Raw genomic sequence first — 17,857 nt, 5'->3', positions numbered from 1 at the left:
GGTGGTCCCTGCTGGAAAGTCCACATGAATGTTAGTTAAGAGTCTGGTTTAACTGCGACGATCTCTTTAGTTAACTGGCCAGGATCATCACCATGAAGGCTAATGTTTAAGGGCTAGTCACCACCTTTGCAGCAACTAATTCCTTCAAAGTAGAGGAGAGAGGTAAATTAAAATGGTGTGACAGGGAACAATACAGAACGATGACTGCAAAGCTACAGTGTGAATTTACAATGCGCCATTTGCTTTCAACCTGTTGCTTAATGTTACGTGAAGTGTAGGTCCAGCTATTTTGCTCGTGATAGTTGTAGATGAGTGATTTTTATATTTATAAGTTAAACTGCCAAAGTAATGTTAATGGTGCGTATACTGTATAAAAAGAATTTTGGTGCCACCTTCTGGTTGAAAAATGCTCCAACAAAGGAAAATGGGGAAAGTATGAGTTGCTGGAAGGCAATTCCCAATCCCCTGCTGGTAAGCAGCTTGGTTGAGAAGTGGCCCTGATAGTCTGATGTTTGCTCCCTATTCAGAATGTGAGATTTCAGTGTTCAGTCTTAAATCAGACTTAGTCTTCAATTAAAATGTTTTAGTCTTAATAAAGGCTGTTGGGTGCAGATTTTACACACTGGCCGGTGTGCAACCTTGATTTGAGGGAATCACAGAATTTACAGTGCAGAAGGAGGCCATTCGGCCCATCAAGTCTGCACCGGCCCTTGGAAAGAGCACCCTACCTAAGCCCATACCGCCACCATATCCCAGTAACTCCACCTAACTTTTTTTTCAGTTACTGACTGAAATTAAATCAAAATCAATCGATCAAGAACCGACAGCTAAGTGACTTTTGATCTCACCAAATGGTGGAGCAGGCTCAAACGGCCGAATGATCTTCTCTTGATTCTCAGTCCTGTGTTCCTTTTGTTGTCACAAGTTGGGCTTAATCTCGTTCCAGACCGCAGCGAAAGTTCAGCATTCAAAGTTCGCATCAGAAGCATGGCTTACTTGGTTTAGTACCAAGGGCAGCCAAATCCATGGGATTATTCTTCCAGAAGAGGAGGTGGGGGGTAGACAAAAATAGAACAAATTAGGATTTGGTCTGTACCACTGAGGTTTCTATAGATCTTGTAAAAATCCATCAACCATTTAAAGTTGAACATTTGAAGTTTAGTGACATGATTTTCTGTGATTGTCTCTCTTTGAACCTTGCCGAGATGGTGGTCTCACACCTTCTCCTCGAGTAGGAACTTTTTTTGATAGATAAGCCTCGACAATGAAAGGCTGTGCAGCATTCCATCATCAGGATATCTCAGTCAACCCTATCCCTGCCACATATACACTGGTATCAGGAATGGCAACCTTAGCACAGGGCAGGAATCAAATGTGGGCTTTTCCCACACACTGGATAAACTCTCTGGGGTGGCACAGGGGCGGCACTGTCACAGCGGTTAGCACTGCTGCCTCACACAGCACCAGTGACCCAGGTTCAATTCCAGCCATGGGTGACTGTGGAATCTGCACGTTCTCCCCGTGTCTGCGTGGGTTTCTTCCGGCTGCTCCGGTTTGCTCGCACAGCCCAAAATGTGCAGATTTAGGTGGATTGGCCATGCTAAATTGCTCCTTAGTGTCCAGAGGTGTGCCGGTTAGGTTATCGGGGCTGGGCAGGTGAGTGGACCTAGGTAGTGTTTGGAGGGTGAGTGCAGACTCGATGGGCCGAATGGCCCCCTTCAGCACTATAGGGAGTCTACAGCATTCAATAACAAATGCTTCATGATGCCTGAAGTTTAAAAACTGTCATCTTAAGACAGATATGAAGATTTACTTTAAGTAGTTTGATCCCTTCCTATATTCCATAATGCATGCACAGTAAGCTGAAACTTCAAATTTCCACCTTGGACTAGGGTGTGGTGAGAAATACAACAGATCCATTTTGTACTGGTGCCAGAGCAGCATTGTTGCTCTGTGGTCCCAATTTCCCATTCTTCAATAGGAATTTAAGTGCTCCAATTATTTGAGCACTTGTTGTTCTGATTACTTCATTTATTTTTTCAGTGAGGCACTCCCATTGGCAATAAAACTTTTGAGTTGTGTGTTTGTAATCTACATTGAGTAGTAAGCCAGTCTCACTCTCCCTCCTGTTCTCCTTTGATTCCCACAGGACAGCAGTCATCCAGAAACTCTCATTAACCTCGCTGTACTTTCACAGCACCTGGGCAAGGCTCCTGAGGTAGGGCGTGTGCCAAGTTTTGTCAATATGGTGCTTGTAAACAAGAACTCTAACTCCCCCGTGTTTGCGTGAGTAAATCCACCATCCAGTGTTGAATTGAACTAATCCGATAAGAAGTGCCTCATTAGAATCATCCCTCTCTGGCTGACCTCTGCCAACCTTGTAGGGCGTTAAATTGATCTTTGCATCCTTTGGTTAGAAAGAAGTGCTTTTATGTGTGTGCATCATATAGACTAGATTCTGGTCCAGTAATAAGTCCCACCTCTTATACCGTCCTTGTTTATGCCACACATAAACCCTCCATAGCAATGAACTGCTGTGAAAGGAAAACAGCTCCTTGTGATGGGACCATGACAAGTCACAGTTACTATCTCTCTCTGGGCACACTTCATAGAGGGAATATAGAGACAAAATTAACTTTATGGAATCATCCGAGTAAATACACAAAGCTCACGTGTGGGGTGGCACAGTGGTTAGCATTGCTGCCTCATGGCGCTGTGATCCAGATTCGATCCTGGCCCCACGTCACTGTCCGTGTGGAGTTTGCACATTCTCCCCGTGTCTGCGTGGGTTTTGCCCCACAACCCAAAGATGTGCAGGGTAGGTGGATTGGTCGTACTAGATTGCCCCTTAATTGAAAAAAAATGAATTGGGTATATTAAATTAAAAAGAACTGAGAAGACCTTTTAGTAAGAAACCTATTCTACCAGCGAGTTGAAAGGATATTGCTTTAATGTAGAATGTTAGTTTGTAACCAGCTGAGTGTTACCAACTATAGGAACTGTAGTGATGCCAGACACCACCACCACTGGCGAAGCCATGTCAGACTTAAAACACTCATTTCCTTTTCATAAACAGGTTAGTAATCGCTACCTCTCCCAGCTGAAGGATGGACATCGAGGGCACCCATTTGTTAAAGAATATTTGGCCAAGGTATGTAAAGCAGCTAATAACTCAACCTGTACTAATGTCTGTAAATTAAAAAATCAGCTTTTTTCATTGAGTAAGAAATGTTCATTTCAGTAGGATAAATGTTTGAAGGTTTGTATTTAATCATTGGTCTTTCAGACTATCTCTTGGCAAGACTGGTAATTTGGGGACTATGTTGTGATTGTCTTAAGTCTTTTTACTTGGTAGAAAATTCCAAAACCAGCAGAAGGTACAGTACCTAATAACTATCCAGTAAGCCCTTGCTAATAAATACTTAATATGGACAACATCGGCACAGATGGGGCATCACGGTGGCACAGTGGTTAGCACTGATGCCTCATGGCGTCGAGGTCCCAGGTTTGATCCCGGCTCTGGGTCACTGTCTGTGTGGAGTTTGCACATTCTCCCCGTGTTTGCGTGGGTTTCGCTCCCACAACTCAAAAGAGGTGCAGGGTCAGTGGATTGGCGATGCTAAATTGCCCATTAATTGGAAAAAATTAATTGGGTGCTCTAAATGTATAACAAAAAAAAATATGGACAACAGATGTGGTTAAGGGTGTATCATAAACATTTGGTCTCGGCTAATCGGGCCAAATGGCCTGTTTTTGTGCTGTTCAGTCAATGTAATTCTGTGCAAAAGCACTCCAGAGTTGAACTAGACAGCTCACTGTTCAGCCACATGGAATAGCTGCAGCTAAATAGGTAGCAATTCAGACCCTTGTCAATGTCACTGGCTTCCTCCAATTTGCTGCTCCCTCTCGCCATGAGGGTGAAAGCAGCGCCGCTGCTTGTAGTGTTTCATGACAGTGCCATCAATCTTGTCGAGTTGGCGTATTAGAACTCTCCTCTGTAGCCACATTTCTAACCTATCCATCTCCCAGCACAAAGAAGATTTGGGCAGCACGGTAGCACAAGTGGATAGCACTGTGGCTTCACAGGGCCAGGGTCCCAGTTTTGATTCCCTGCTGGGTCACTGTCTGCACGTTCTCCCCATATCTGAGTGGGTTTCCTCCGGTTTCCTCCCACAGTCCAGAGACGTGCAGGTTAGGTGGATTGGCCATGCTAAATTGCCCTTAGTGTGCAAAATGTTGGAGGGGTGGGAGTGGTAATTAGGCTACGGGGATAGGGTGGAAGTGAGGTCTTAAGTGGGTTGATGCAGACTCGATGGGCGAATGGCCTCCTGCACTGTATGTTCTAGATTAGTGTACTTTATAACTAAACCAAAAAGAACAAGATTTGTATTTACACAGCTCCTTTCCCACCTTCAGACACCCCAAAATGCATCTCAATCAATTGAATACCTTCTGAAATGTGGTCACTGTTGTAGTAAACACAACAGCTGATCTTTACACAGCAAGATCCCACAAACGGCACTTAACTCCTATCTCTCTAATCTGCTTTTAGTGAGGTAGTTTTAGTGATGAGGGTTAAATATTCAATCTATTTATTGAAGAACCTTGCAGTGGGGAGAGTATTTTTCACATTGCCGTTCACTGTTGCCTTGCCCATCAGCTATTGTTTTTTGTAAAGTACAGAAGGAGGCTATTCAGCCCATCGAGTCTGCACCGACCCTTTGAATGAGCACTCTACTCACACCCACCTTCCACGCCCCCCCCCCCCCCCATGCCGTAACCTAACCTGCACATTCCTAGATATGAAGGGGTAATTTAGCGTGGCCAATCCACCTAACCTACACGTCTTTGGACTGTGGGAGGAAACCGGAGCACCCGGAGGGGCTGTTTAGCACATTGGGCTAAATCGCTGGCTTTGAAAGCAGGCCAGCAGCACGGTTCGATTCCCGTAACAGCCTCCCCGAACAGGCGCCGGAATGTGGCGACTAGGGGCTTTTCACAGTACCTTCATTTGAAGCCTACTCGTGACAATAAGCGATTTTAATTTCATTTTTCAAACCCACGCAGACACTGGGAGAATGTGCAGACTCCACACAGTCACCCGAGGCATGAATTGAACCCGGGTCCCTGGTGTTGTGAGGCAGCAGTGCTAACCACCGTGTCGCCATGATACCGGTGGGCTGTTTGTTGCACTAAATGAATGGAATTGAAAAGTATTGTTGTAATGCTGTGTTCAAATAGAGAGTGAGACCCAGGACAATCCCAAAGAAATACCCCAGCAGCTGTTTCAGGATGTCTTGTCTGTGATTATTGATTATACAGGTGTAGTACCTCTCACCTGGCTCTCCAAAACCAGATGTTTTTATAATCTTCCATGTGTCAGTTTTCAGTAAGTCAAATTAAAAAAAGAAATTACTGAACAATTCAGCTGGGCGCTGCGTTGGCATGGTGGGGCTCCAGATGAGTTGTCAGCTTCTCCACTTCTTGAGTTGCTCTGTCACGCTTTGAGTGACCCTTAGACCATAAGACATAGGAGCAGAATTAGGCCACTCGGCCCATCGAGTCTGCTCCCCCATTGACTATTGAGCCCACCCAAACGCCTGACCGAATCCAGCACAGACGCGGCCTCAAGGATGCTGGATTTTTGAGGTGCTGTACATGTACGTTGTGATTCTGTAGTTGAAATGCAACCCCAATATCACAAACCTGGACAGACAACTCGGGGAAGAAGTACAGCAAAAAGTGCTGGCAGCTGTAGCGCAGCCAGGATCAGTTTGTTTGTAAGGTGAGGTGTCTTTCCAACAGGAGCCCATGAGAAGCACAGTGACCTGACATTACCTTTTGATCAGTGTGTCTGCTGCAGTCTCTTTTACTGGTGGTGTGCTAAGGGTGCAACTCACTCGGAAACACAGCTATCCCGCATACATGTTCAGTATTCTGACAATCAAGTATTTCTGTTCACACAGGAGAATGAGTTTGATCGATTGGTGCTGCAGTATGCTCCCAGTGCGTGAGAAGAATGGAATTGGTGTCTGTGAAGGTGGAGACATCATCCCCACAATCTACATCCTTGGACCTGTTAAGCTTCTGAATTGTGGAAAAATATTTTTTAAAGTAATGCCTCCATAACTTAAACCTTATCACTCACTTTAGATTCTTTGTTAAATACTAAAACCTTTACTTGTGCTCTGTTCGAGAATAACAGTCATCAAACTTGGTGAAATCTGTAAAAATCTCTACACATTCCTAATAAAAATGTCAATGCTTATGTTAATTTTAAGATCATGCTGTTTATGGAACTTGTTATGTTCCTTGCTGTGATTGTTCACAGGATAGGAAGCACACTGACAAGGCAGTGTTTATAACCCAGCCCTGGTTGTTCGAAGCACTGTAGTTCCTGTGTTACTGGTGCCTTGATAGGTAAAAAGGGGAATGTGACTAAGCCACGATGTTTATTTGAAGAGTCTGTGCAGCCAGGATGGGCCATATGGCCTCCTGATCCGAATCAATTCTGTGATACTTAAAATGATGGGGATGCAGTAAATCATATCTGTTGGGGACAGAGGTAGCTTCATGTGGTATACTTTCTGCTGATGTAGAAGGCAATCAGAGAAGCAAGTTCTACACAAATGCTGCATATAATCTTTATTATTGTCACAAGTAGGCTTACATTGACACTGCAATGAAGAAAATTACCCAGTCGCCACACTCCAGCACCTGTTCGGGTACACTGAGGGAGAATTCAGAATGCTTCACCTAACAAGCACGTCTTTCGGGACTTGTGGGAGGAAACCGGAGCAAACCCACGCAGACACTGGGAGAACGTGCACACTCCGCGCAGACAGTGACCCAAGTCAGGAATCAAACCGGGGTCCCTGGCGCTGTGAAGCAACTGTGCTGCCGTGCCGTCCATTAAGTGGTTACCTGGTGTCATGGGTTTTTGGTGTTGCCAATCCACTTATTGTCATGGTAGCGCATGCTGGCCCACAGGTGATGCCATTTCTCTTTCATCGCGACATTGTGTCTCCGGTACAAAAATCAATGTTTAGCGCCTTCATGTTACACTTGCAAGCATTCTTGAAGCTTTGGGTGTCCTGCTGGTCAGGTTCTACTACCTTGCCATACAGAAAATCCTTCGGTAAATGTCTACCTTCCATCTTGTGAACATGTGCAGGTGAGGTGAATTGGCCCTTCGTGTCCAACGATTAGGTGGGGTTATGGGGAGAGGGCAAGGAATAGGCCTAGGTAGGGTGATCTTCTGAGGGTCGTGTAGGCTCTGGGCCGAATGGTCTCCCCCTGCACTGTCAGGATTCTATGAAATCAATGTCCTGAGCAAGCAAAGTTGCTTCTTTTTGAAGGCTGCCAACATATTTCAGAGATTTGCCTTGAAGACTGCTGCACTGATGATTTTGTCCTCCCTTGAAATGCCCAGAATGTGCCACAAACAAACAGACTGGAAGTTGTTGAGCCTCCTTTCTTGATAGCTGAGAGTCATCCATGCTTCACAGTAAAAGGTGCTGAGAACACAGGCCTCATAAACTATAAAAGATCACAGATCTTTACCCTGTTTCCCTCTCCACTGATGCTGTCAGACTTGTTTAGTATTTCCAGCATTTTTTTGTTTTTATTTTTGACTTCCAACTTCCACGGTATTTTGTTTTTACATTTGATTGAGTATGGTTAGTCTGCTTTCCTGCTGCCTCGTGCTGTATTACACACCCAATTAGTTATCCTCATTGATGTGTGAATTAACAGCTGCTTTAATACAACCTCAGTATAACACAAAATATAGGGTCTGTTCTCTCTGCCAGTCAAAGATCTGATGTTGAGGGCAGCACGGTGGCACAGTGGTTAGCATTGCTGCCTACGGCGCTGAGGATCTGGGTTCAAATCCCAGACCTGGGTCACTGTGAGGAGTTTGCACATTCTCCCCGTGTTTGGGTGGGATTCGCCCCCACAACCCAAAGATGTGCTGGTTAGGTGGATTGGCCACGTTAAATTGCCCCTTAATTGGAAAAAATAATTGGGTACACTAAATTTATAAAATTAAAAAGATCTGACGTCGGGTATTGTGTTGAGTGAGCTTTGAACATGTCTGAGTGGCTGTCAGAGACCGTAGTAGGGAGGTTGGTTAGCTGGACGGTTGGTTCCTGAAGCAGAGCGATGCCAACAGCGCTGGTTCAAATCCCATACCGGCTGAGGTTACCATGAGGGCCCCCCACATTCTCAACCTTGTCCCTCACCTGAGGTGTGGTGATCCTCAGGTTAAATCACCACTTGTCAGCTCGCTCTCGCAAAGGGACTGGTAACTTTCATTTCAGGTTCATTGCTTGCTCTCTCACATGTGCATGGGAGACAAAGAAAAAGAGGGGGAGCAATATAATTTAGCTTTTAATAAATTCCTCATCCTGTAAAAACAGATTTTCCATTCTCCTATCGGTGCACTGGATTGTGTTCACCCTAAATTCAGATTACTTCCATGCATTAGATCCCCATTTGTTGCATACTGAATTAAAATCTATATTCACTTGCACCTATTTGTGTTAGAACCCTCGCTTCACCTCTCAAATGCCTGGAGTAGTATTTGATTTTAAATGGTAAATTTGGTATTGATATTCTTGAACTTCCACATTAGTTTTGTGCACCTTTAACAAAATGCCACACTGCCTGAAGGCATAACACAAAAGAAACCAAGATGTAATGTAAATCAATGCTTTATTCTGTACACCTATGCGCAGTAATCCTGAGTTAAGTGTTCATCAGTTAACAAAACACCTATGCTATCCATGAATCTTTCTTGTGACTTTGGCCAGTGAGAATAAAATGGTATAAAGCCACATTGGGGAGCTGGTCCTGTGTCAGAGGAGTTGAGTTATGAAGAAAGACTTTTGGGTTTTACAGCCGAGAAAAGAGGAACTGGGAAAACCCAGTGAAGGTTTTTTATAAAGTTAAATCCTGACAATTGTGTAGCAGCAACATGGCGACCAGGAAAAAAGGCCATTCAGGGCAAACTTCCATTCTGTTAAATCATGGCTGATTTAATTATGCCAGCAATTTGGAGCTCGAGCCTACAATCACTTTGACACAGTCAGACAGGTCATGAAGGAAGGGCAATGATCAGTATGGTATTTATTAAGCTTAAACAGTACCCGTACATGCTGATGGTGCCAAATAATAGAAAATATTAATCACCTGTCAGACACTAAATTGATCAAGAGGATTGCCAATTTTAATTGATCAACCCAAGTTTGACAATGATCGTAAAGCAAACAGAGAGGCACGGTAGCATAGTGGTTAGCACTATTGCTTCACAGCGCCAGGGTCCCGAGTTTGATTCCTGCTTGGGCCACTGTCTGTGCGGAGCCTTCCCGTGTCTGAGTGGGTTTGCTCAAGGTGCTCCGGTTTCCACCCGCAAGTCCCGAAAGACGTGCTTGTTAGGTGAATTGGACATTCTGAATTCTCCCACTATGTACCCGAACAGGCGCCAAGAGTGTGGCGACTAGGGAATTTTCACAGTAATTTAGTTGCGGTGTTAATGTAAGCCAACTTGTAACAATAATAAAGATGAATATTATTATAGTTGTATAGAACCTTGGTAAGGCCGCACTTGGAATCTTGCGCACAATTCTGGCCGCCGCACTACCAGAAGGATGTGGAGGCTTTGGAGAGCGTGCAGAGGAGGTTTACCAGGATGTTGCCTGGTCTGAGGAGTGTTAGCTATGCGGAGAGGCTGAATAGACTCAGACTGTTTTCATTAGGGGCTGGTTTAGCACAGTGGGTTAAACAGCTGGCTTGTAATGCAGAACAGGACCGGCAGTGCGGGTTCAATTCCCGTATCGGCTTCCCTGAACAGGCGCCGGAATGTGGAGACTAGGGGAGTTTCACAGTAACTTCATTGAAGCCTACAATAAGCTATTATTATTATTACTATTATTATTATTAGAACGACATAGGTTGAGGGGTGACCTGATAGAGGTCTACAAGATTATGAGGGGCATGGAAAGAGTGGATGGGCAGGCACTCTTTCCCAGAGTGGAGGGGTCAGTCCTCAGGGGGCATAGGTTTAAGGTCCATGGGACAAAGTTTAGAGGAGATGAGCGAGGTAGGATTTTGACGCAGAGGGTGGTGAGAGCCTGGAATGCGTTGCCAGGGGAGGTTGTGGAAGCAGATACATTAATGTCGTTCAAAAGGCATCTTGGCAAATATATGGATAGAATGGGAATAGAGGGATACGCCACTAGTAAGTGGTGAGGGTTTTGGTCAAAGGGTAGTACCATGTGTGGAGTCTGCACGTCCTCCCCCTGTGTGCGTGGGTTTCCTCCGGGTGCTCCGGTTTCCTCCCACAGTCCAAAGATGTGCGGGTTAGGTGGATTGGCCATGCTAAATTGCCCGTAGTGTCCTAATAAAAGTAAGGTTCAGGGGGGGGGGGGGGGGGGGGGGGTTGTTGGGTTATGGGTATAGGGTGGATACGTGGGTTTGAGTAGGGTGATCATGGCTCGGCACAACATTGAGGGCCGAAGGGCCTGTTCTGTGCTGTACTGTTCTATGTTCTATGACGGGCACAGGCTTGGAGGGCCGAAGGGGTTGTTCCTGTGCTGTATTGTTGTCTATCCCCAGATGGGCAACGTAATAATGAAAGCAAAATATTGGGGATGCCAGAAATCTGAAATAGAGAAAATGCTGGAAATATTCGGCTGGTTGTGTCTGGACAGAGAAACAGAATTAATGTTTCAAATCCATATGGCTCTTCAGGGGCAACATAATAGTCTGCTTGTTGTGACCCTCCTCTTCCCTCCTTGTCTTGTGAAAACACCCTGCATCAGATCTGAATCCATCATTGTGACTATCACAGCCTCCCAAAGAATGGTAATTTTCTGCACAGAACTGGGTCGGTGGAGTCAACATCTAAACCTTTTTTTAATGTTCTCCGGAAAAAAATCTAGAGAACAGTTCCGCATGTGTTAGTTACCCTTCGCACATGTGACTGTGCTTCGAGTACGAGTCTATGGGCATTTTCACTGTTTTCACTGTGGGAGAGCATTGTAGTTAACAATGACCATGTCTTCTTCTGACATCCCCAGTTTACATACTGGTGGGGCAATTTTGACTTCATGTGAAAGCAATGAAAATCTTAAATCCGGTGAGACATAAAGTGGGCTGCTAAATCTATGGGCAGAATTTTCCCCCCAAATTGTTATTTTCGGTGACAAAGTCGGCGTGACCCCGACAACGTGATCCAGATTGCAATCTTTTGCCACTTTGAAATTTTTCTTTTCCCCCTAGTACAAAACGCCATGCCTAAAGCACAAAAGTATCTGATTTGCCCACCCTGGGGGTCATCTGAGCATTTCAATGAAGCTGCACTGTAACGCTCTACACCAGTTGCTCACAGACAAGACAGGAGAATGGCTCCACAATTCACCAGGGTGGGTGGGGGCCTCACAAGCATGTTGGATGCCATGGAGGAGAAGCGAGGGCAATTATCTACACTCAGACTGGCAGGAATCCCCCAGCAAGATTTACGGGCAGCACGGTAGCATTGTGGTTCGCACAATTGCTTCACAGCTCCAGGGTCCCAGGTTCGATTCTCGGCTTGGGTCACTGTCTGCGCAGATTCTGCACGTTCTCCCCATGTGTGCGTGGGTTTCCTCCGGGTGCTCCGGTTTCCTCCCACAAGTCCAAAGATGTGTGGGTTAGGTGGATTGGCCATGGTAAATTGCCCTTAGTGTCCAAAAAAATTGGTCTTATTGTTGGGTGGGGTCACTGGGTAATGGGGATAGGGTGGAGGTGTGGGATTGGGTAGGATGCTCTTTCCAAGAGCTGGTGCAGTCACGATGGGCCGAATGGCCTCCTTCTGCACTGTAAATTCTATGATCTGAGATAAAGAATCCTGCCTGGGAGCAGGTCAATGCTAGGAGCCTGACGAAGAGGGTGGGAGTTTGTGTTGGAAGAAGGTGAATGATCTTATATGATCAGTAAGGGTAAGTGCTCCCCATCTCCACTTGACACTCACTCTTCCGTCATCCCCGGAATATCACCTGGAAACCAAAAAATGCCGTCTTGCAGATTCCCAGCACCAGACCTGCCAGCCTCCTCCTCAAACCCCACCCCTGGCACTCCTCATTAGAACCCCTTCCTGCTTAGATGCAATGCCCACACATGCCAGTTGTCATCGACCTCTGACCTGTTCGGTGTCCAGCTCACACTATCCCCTTCTGAGACCTTGCAGAAGAAGATAACCTTCAACTGGAGAGAGAATCCGGACACCATTCGACCAGGCCATGTACTAAAACCATGTCCCTTGCCTTGCAAGGAACAACCAAAGAGCCTGACAACCAGCAGTGCCCTACCACCCATCCTCAAAAGCACCTCGGAGGAGATCTCGGAGGAGGACACAGATGAAACATCACAGCTATCACCATCCACCATTGCAGAGACACATGTCTCGGTGGGCAAAGTTAGCAGGCAGGCTTCTGGGTCACTTTCTAGTGAGCACCACACTGATTCTGATGTAAATCAGATGGAGGCAGGAATGTCCCAGGGATTGGACAATCAGAGGTCTGCTGGATCCCAATACACAGCTGTGCCCCAGTCAGGTGCCGTGCATCTGGACACGTTTGTCCCTCAGCTGCTAGAGATGCAAAGGCAGAGCCAGGAATACCAGGAATGGTTGTCAGTGACATTCCTCTGGCTGCAAGGCCTGATGGAGGAGTCCCAGAGCCTCCTGTTGCAGGAGAGGTTGCCAGCGATGCGTGGCACTCAAGGCAACACTGCAAGGGTGGCAGCCGCAATGGAAAGCCTGCGGCAAGACATCAGTCAGATCCATGACCTCTAAACTCTGAGGCATAGCTCAGTCCCAAAGGACCATGGCTGAGGGATTCAACACCATGGTCCAGACAATGGTTGGCATGCCCCTTTGTGGGGGGCAGAGTTACTGGAGGTCATACGACCAATTGGGCCAAACACGGAGAGGCAATTGTTTGACATTTGGAGTTGACAGTGAAAGTCCGGGAGCTATTGAGTTAACATGCTTTCTTATTGCTGTCCTAAGTATGTGATAGATTGTTTCCAAATAAACCTCCTGTATGTTTACTTGCCTCGTTGGTCATCTGTTCCTCGCAGTTATTACAGTGGGCCTCCAGGACTGGCAGCAATGTGGATGATGTTGAGGTTTCTGGAGTTCAACTGCCTCCTGTCCCATGGAGTAACCCAGGGCCCAATGAGCACCTGGAGGGAGGAGGACCACTGGAGCACCTCCCGGGCCTTCCACACAGGAGAGCCTAGGAGTGACAGTCCTTCCAAATCTCCCCTTGCTGATACCGGTGCATCTCAGGGGCAGTGGGCTGAACAGGATGATGCGGCAAAGCAGTACAACCTGAGAGAAGGCCAGGGCTGGCCAGGTCCCAGAGCTCGAGAGGATGCCCGCCAAGGGCATCTCAGGAAACAGAGCACAGTAGGCAGCAGGCCACCTCCACTTCTGAGGTACATCCTGATGTAGTAGGAGAGTTGTAGGGGCACAGAGTGGGCAGGGGTGAAGTTAGGAACAGATAGCTGGGGATATTGATCAAATGTCACGATTGCACATGTTACCACATTAAAAACTCTTGTCTTCACTGTCATTAACCCTCCTCCCGCTGGATAGCACTTAACCTCATCCGGACACAGCTCTTCTCACAGGCCCTCAAAGTCAGGCAAATGTATAGGCCTACTCAAAGTCAAAATGACATCATTCCTGAAAGGACATGGTCATTAGGCAGTGAGCCCTAGACCCTAGTCCCTAATACCCCTCTAGTGCTATGTGACAAAGGGATCGAGGGCTGAACCACACTCGCACATGAGCCGGGGTGTCAACGTGCTGTCAACAGACAGCCGAGAGTCAGACATAAGCAATAGCTGAAGAGTATCGCAGATCTTTCCTCACGGCGAGTCATCATCACCCTCCTGCATTTTCTGATGGTCAGGCAGAAGGGTTCCCCACGCCCCGCACGCTGTGACTAAGAAATACTGCGGCCCTCCTTCCATGGTCACGACGGGTTTAGCGGTCTTGGGGGGCTTGCGGACAACATGGTGTTCCTTTTGTGTGAAGCGGGAAACGATGAGAGCATCCCTGGTCCTTTTCCTATGCAAACCCTCACCCCTGTCTAGACTCCATCCTCCTGTCTGGCCTCTTTCTCCACTCCCTCCTGATCTTCCACCTCATCCGAGGAGATGTTCTGCTCCTCTAGGTCTTGATCAATAAGGTGGTTGTCCTGCTGCTATGCAAAGTTATGTGAGACACAGAACATCGCACCTGTGTGGGAGACCCTCTGGGGACTGTACTGTAGGGCCCACTGGATCTGTTGACATAGTAGAAGCACATCTTAAGGAGCCCAATGTGCTGTTCAATCACAGACCAGGTGGCTTGGTATCCTCATTGTAGCGGGACTCTACTTCATCTCAGGCCTCCACACTGGCGTCATCAGCCAAGACCTCGGCAGGTATACTTTGTCCCCAAAAGCCATTCCTGCAGCCTTGGCTAACCTTCAAATATTCCAGGGATTTGCGATTGCCCAAGGATTTTGTGATTAGGCATGCTCCCTGGAAAACATGCACACATGTGCATGAACCAGCTAGTAGTCACACACCAGCTGGACATTTAAGGAGTAGAACCCTTTCCTGTTGATGAACAGGATTCCTTGATGCCACGTGGGGCGTAGAGTGACATGAATGCAGTTGATTGCCCCCAGACCCTGTGGCAGACCAGTTATAGTGATGAATCCCAGACCCCTCTCACCTTGCTGGCCCTGGTCCTTGTTGAAATAGATGAAGTCGAAGGCGCTCGGATAGATTTATGGGCAGATGACTGCGGAATACCAGACCGGTCACCAGTAGAGCCCTGGAATGAACTCATGGTGTTGAAGTTGAGGGCTGCCGTGACCTTCACGGACACAGATTGGGTGCCTCCACGTGGCATGAGTTGGACAGAATGTGGCACAGGCACTACACTGTCTCCCTGGTGAGGAAGAGTCTCCCGTGACGCACATTGTCCAACAGCTCCACGAAGGACACACAGATCCTGTCCACCCTCAGTCTCCTTCGCCATTGTGCCTCCTATGGCTGCTGCTGCCTCTGGGTCTTGAGCTTGCCCTGTGACCCCCCCCCGGCTCTCCTGGCACAGGGTGTTCCCTGGGTGCAGCCGCTCCATTGGCTCTATACTGATCTTGATCAGTAAGCTACGAGGGATGAGAGAGAGAAGGAGAAAGAGAAAGAGAGAGAGAGAGACAGCCAGATTGGTGTTGCAACTGCTTAACTACAGCACCTGCCCTCACCCATTGCTCTCCAGGTCCTGGAAGCAGCCAGTCCTACACATTATTCAGCGGCTACCGCTGATTTATCTCAGCGCCACTCCATCTCCATCACTTGACTGGCCCCGGTCAATGACCTCACCCCTAGGGCAGCACGGTGGCCTAGTGGTTAGCACAACCGCCTCACGGCGCTGAGGTCCCAGGTTCGAATCCCGGCCCTGGGTCACTGTCTGTGTGGAGTTTGCACATTCTCCCCGTGTCTGCGTGGGTTTCGCCCCCACAACCCAAAAAAAAAAAAATGTGCAGAGTAGGTGGATTGGCCACACTAAATTGCCCCTTAATTGGAAAAAATAATTGGGTAATCTAAATTTAAAAAAAAAAAAAAAAAAAAAAAAAAATGACCTCACCCCTTTAGAGGCGCCTCTGACCCCCTCTCTGGTTGTCCCTCCCTTAAAATCTCCATCACTGGGGGTTTTGATAGGCGGTTCCAATGGTCACCCATCCCTCATGGGAGGAGTCAACTGGACAGTTCTAACCGCCTTGAGGGCTAATGATCCATAATGGCAGGCGCTGGGGTCCGGCACTTATGCAGACACAGTCCCTCTCAATCCCATGCACCCAAGAGTTTATCCTAGAACCATGAGTTATCAGCCCTCTCCTTCACTTTGCGAATGCGGGCAGTTGACATTGATTGCACCTGTGGCTAACAGGCCCACTAAATCCCACCCATTATCACCCATCTTACAGTATTGCACAACAGTCAAAGTTGCCTCCCGTCAAGTAGGATTCTTGAGCTTGTGGGTACTGAAAAGAGACGTTGCATCCTCAGCTCAGGTCATCCAAGTCAGCAGAGACTATGGATGGAACCTTTCGGCTCTGCATGAACTGCCTCCACCAGTTGAGCTGTCGGAGGAAGTTTGATTTAATGCTACTCTCAATTAAATTTAACGTTATTCTCAATTTAAAGTAGAACATTACTGTAGAGCAGAGTTTTCCTGCATGGGGTGACTTAATTTCTCTAAACACTTGAATAATTAATCTCATTAGCATCCATATTGCCTTCAGCAACATTGAAACAAAACCACAAAGGCATCCACTGCACCATTTAACTCACCTCTTTGCTGATTAGTATCAAAGTATGGTGTAAACAGATTACAGGTAGACCCAAGAGATGTGAAACATGTGATACCCATGGGAACTGCCATTGCTCATTTGGTAAATTTCCCCATCAATTGTGATTAATCAAATTGTCTCATACAAATTATTCTGCGGAGCTTTTTAATCAGTCATTTCTGCCTGCTAATTTTCTTCCTTCCCCAGCTGAGCAGTTGCTTCTTGGTAAATTTGTGGTGTGTGCTGGTTCTCACGGGAAGATAGTGAGCATTGCTAGACTATATTGTATCTTATTGTTATTGCAAATATTGTAGTTGGGCTAATCCTAATCCAATATCCAAACAGGTGCGCGTTCTACCAGGACGTCATGAGCTAACAGTCAAGAGCCTGAACATTAGTTGACTTCTCTCCTCTTGTCAAGGGGAGGGCAATTATAATGTCCTCCCAACAGCTGGGCAGACGGAATCTGGGATCTTCCTGATCCCTGGAGCTCCGTTCAATGATGAACATTGTACTTAGCCCCTCAACCACTGAAAGCCCTACCTAGACTTGTTGAAGTCACCTTACTAGGCTATCCATATAATCACCTGTCTCATTGTAGAATGTCATTTTGCTGATATTGCAAAGGATTTAAAAATAATTTAAACCTGCAAAGGTGAAGGGAAGAAATTTGAAACAGGAAACCTGCAATAAGTATAGATGGTGTTGGAAATACAAAGCTTAATCAGCACTGGTTAACATTTCCGGTTGGGAACCTTCATCAGATCCGATGCCCCCCCCCCCCCCCCCCCCCGTTCAATTCTGGCCTCGGTGTGTGTGGAGTTTACACTTTCTCCCGTGCCTGCGTGGGTTTCCAACCGGGTGCTCCGGTTTCCTCCCACAGTCCAAAGATGTGCAGGTTGGGTGGATTGGCCATGACAAATTACCCTTAGTGTCCAAAAAGGTATGATAGAGTTATTGGGTTATGGGGATACGGTAGTGATGTGGTCTTAAATAGGGTACTCTTTCTAAAGGCTGGTGCAGACTCGATGGACCGAATGGCCTCCTTGTGTACTGTAAACGCTATGATTGATTGCAGAGACAGAATTACCCTCCCAGATATTGAAAATGATCTTACACAAAATGCGACGTCAATATTCTGTTCTGGTTCTTCATCAAGTACTTGCTTCTAATGAGGGGCTGTGGGAGGTATATGCTTTAAATGTTGCTGAGAGATACAGAATAGGTCAGTGCTAAATTCAATAGAATCAGCCTCAACAACACTGAATTAAGGAAGGGGGAAAGTCAGCTATGACAATTGCTGCTGTTCACCAACTTTTCTCAGGGTAGAATCAGATCCATTTAAGAGCCTGTCAAACCTCACCACCTGGCCTAGCTGACAGCAGTAACATATCAAATACAGCCACTGAGGAATCTCCCTCCTTCCAATAGGCATTCATTCACACAGAATTAACTGGGTG

At 46.7% G+C, this 17,857-nt stretch overlaps 1 protein-coding gene across 2 annotated transcripts in view; it reads left to right on the top strand.

The window, feature by feature from the left end:
• cope (COPI coat complex subunit epsilon) overlaps positions 1-6,280 on the top strand; it is a 28,777-nt gene extending 22,497 nt beyond the window's left edge. For both annotated transcript variants that reach the window (XM_038777472.1, XM_038777473.1), the window contains exons 8-10: positions 2,150-2,218; positions 3,077-3,151; positions 5,967-6,280. In XM_038777472.1, coding sequence (XP_038633400.1) covers positions 2,150-2,218; positions 3,077-3,151; positions 5,967-6,014 — 192 coding nt within the window. In that variant the 3' untranslated portion in view covers positions 6,015-6,280. The remainder of the gene's footprint in view (positions 1-2,149; positions 2,219-3,076; positions 3,152-5,966) is intronic.
• Positions 6,281-17,857: the final 11,577 nt, after the last annotated feature.

The sequence above is a fragment of the Scyliorhinus canicula genome, chromosome 18 (genome assembly GCF_902713615.1).
Source record: "Scyliorhinus canicula chromosome 18, sScyCan1.1, whole genome shotgun sequence".
NCBI lineage: Eukaryota > Metazoa > Chordata > Chondrichthyes > Carcharhiniformes > Scyliorhinidae > Scyliorhinus > Scyliorhinus canicula.
Note: the sequence above shows the minus strand (reverse complement) of the source record. Positions and strands in the feature narration are given on the sequence as shown.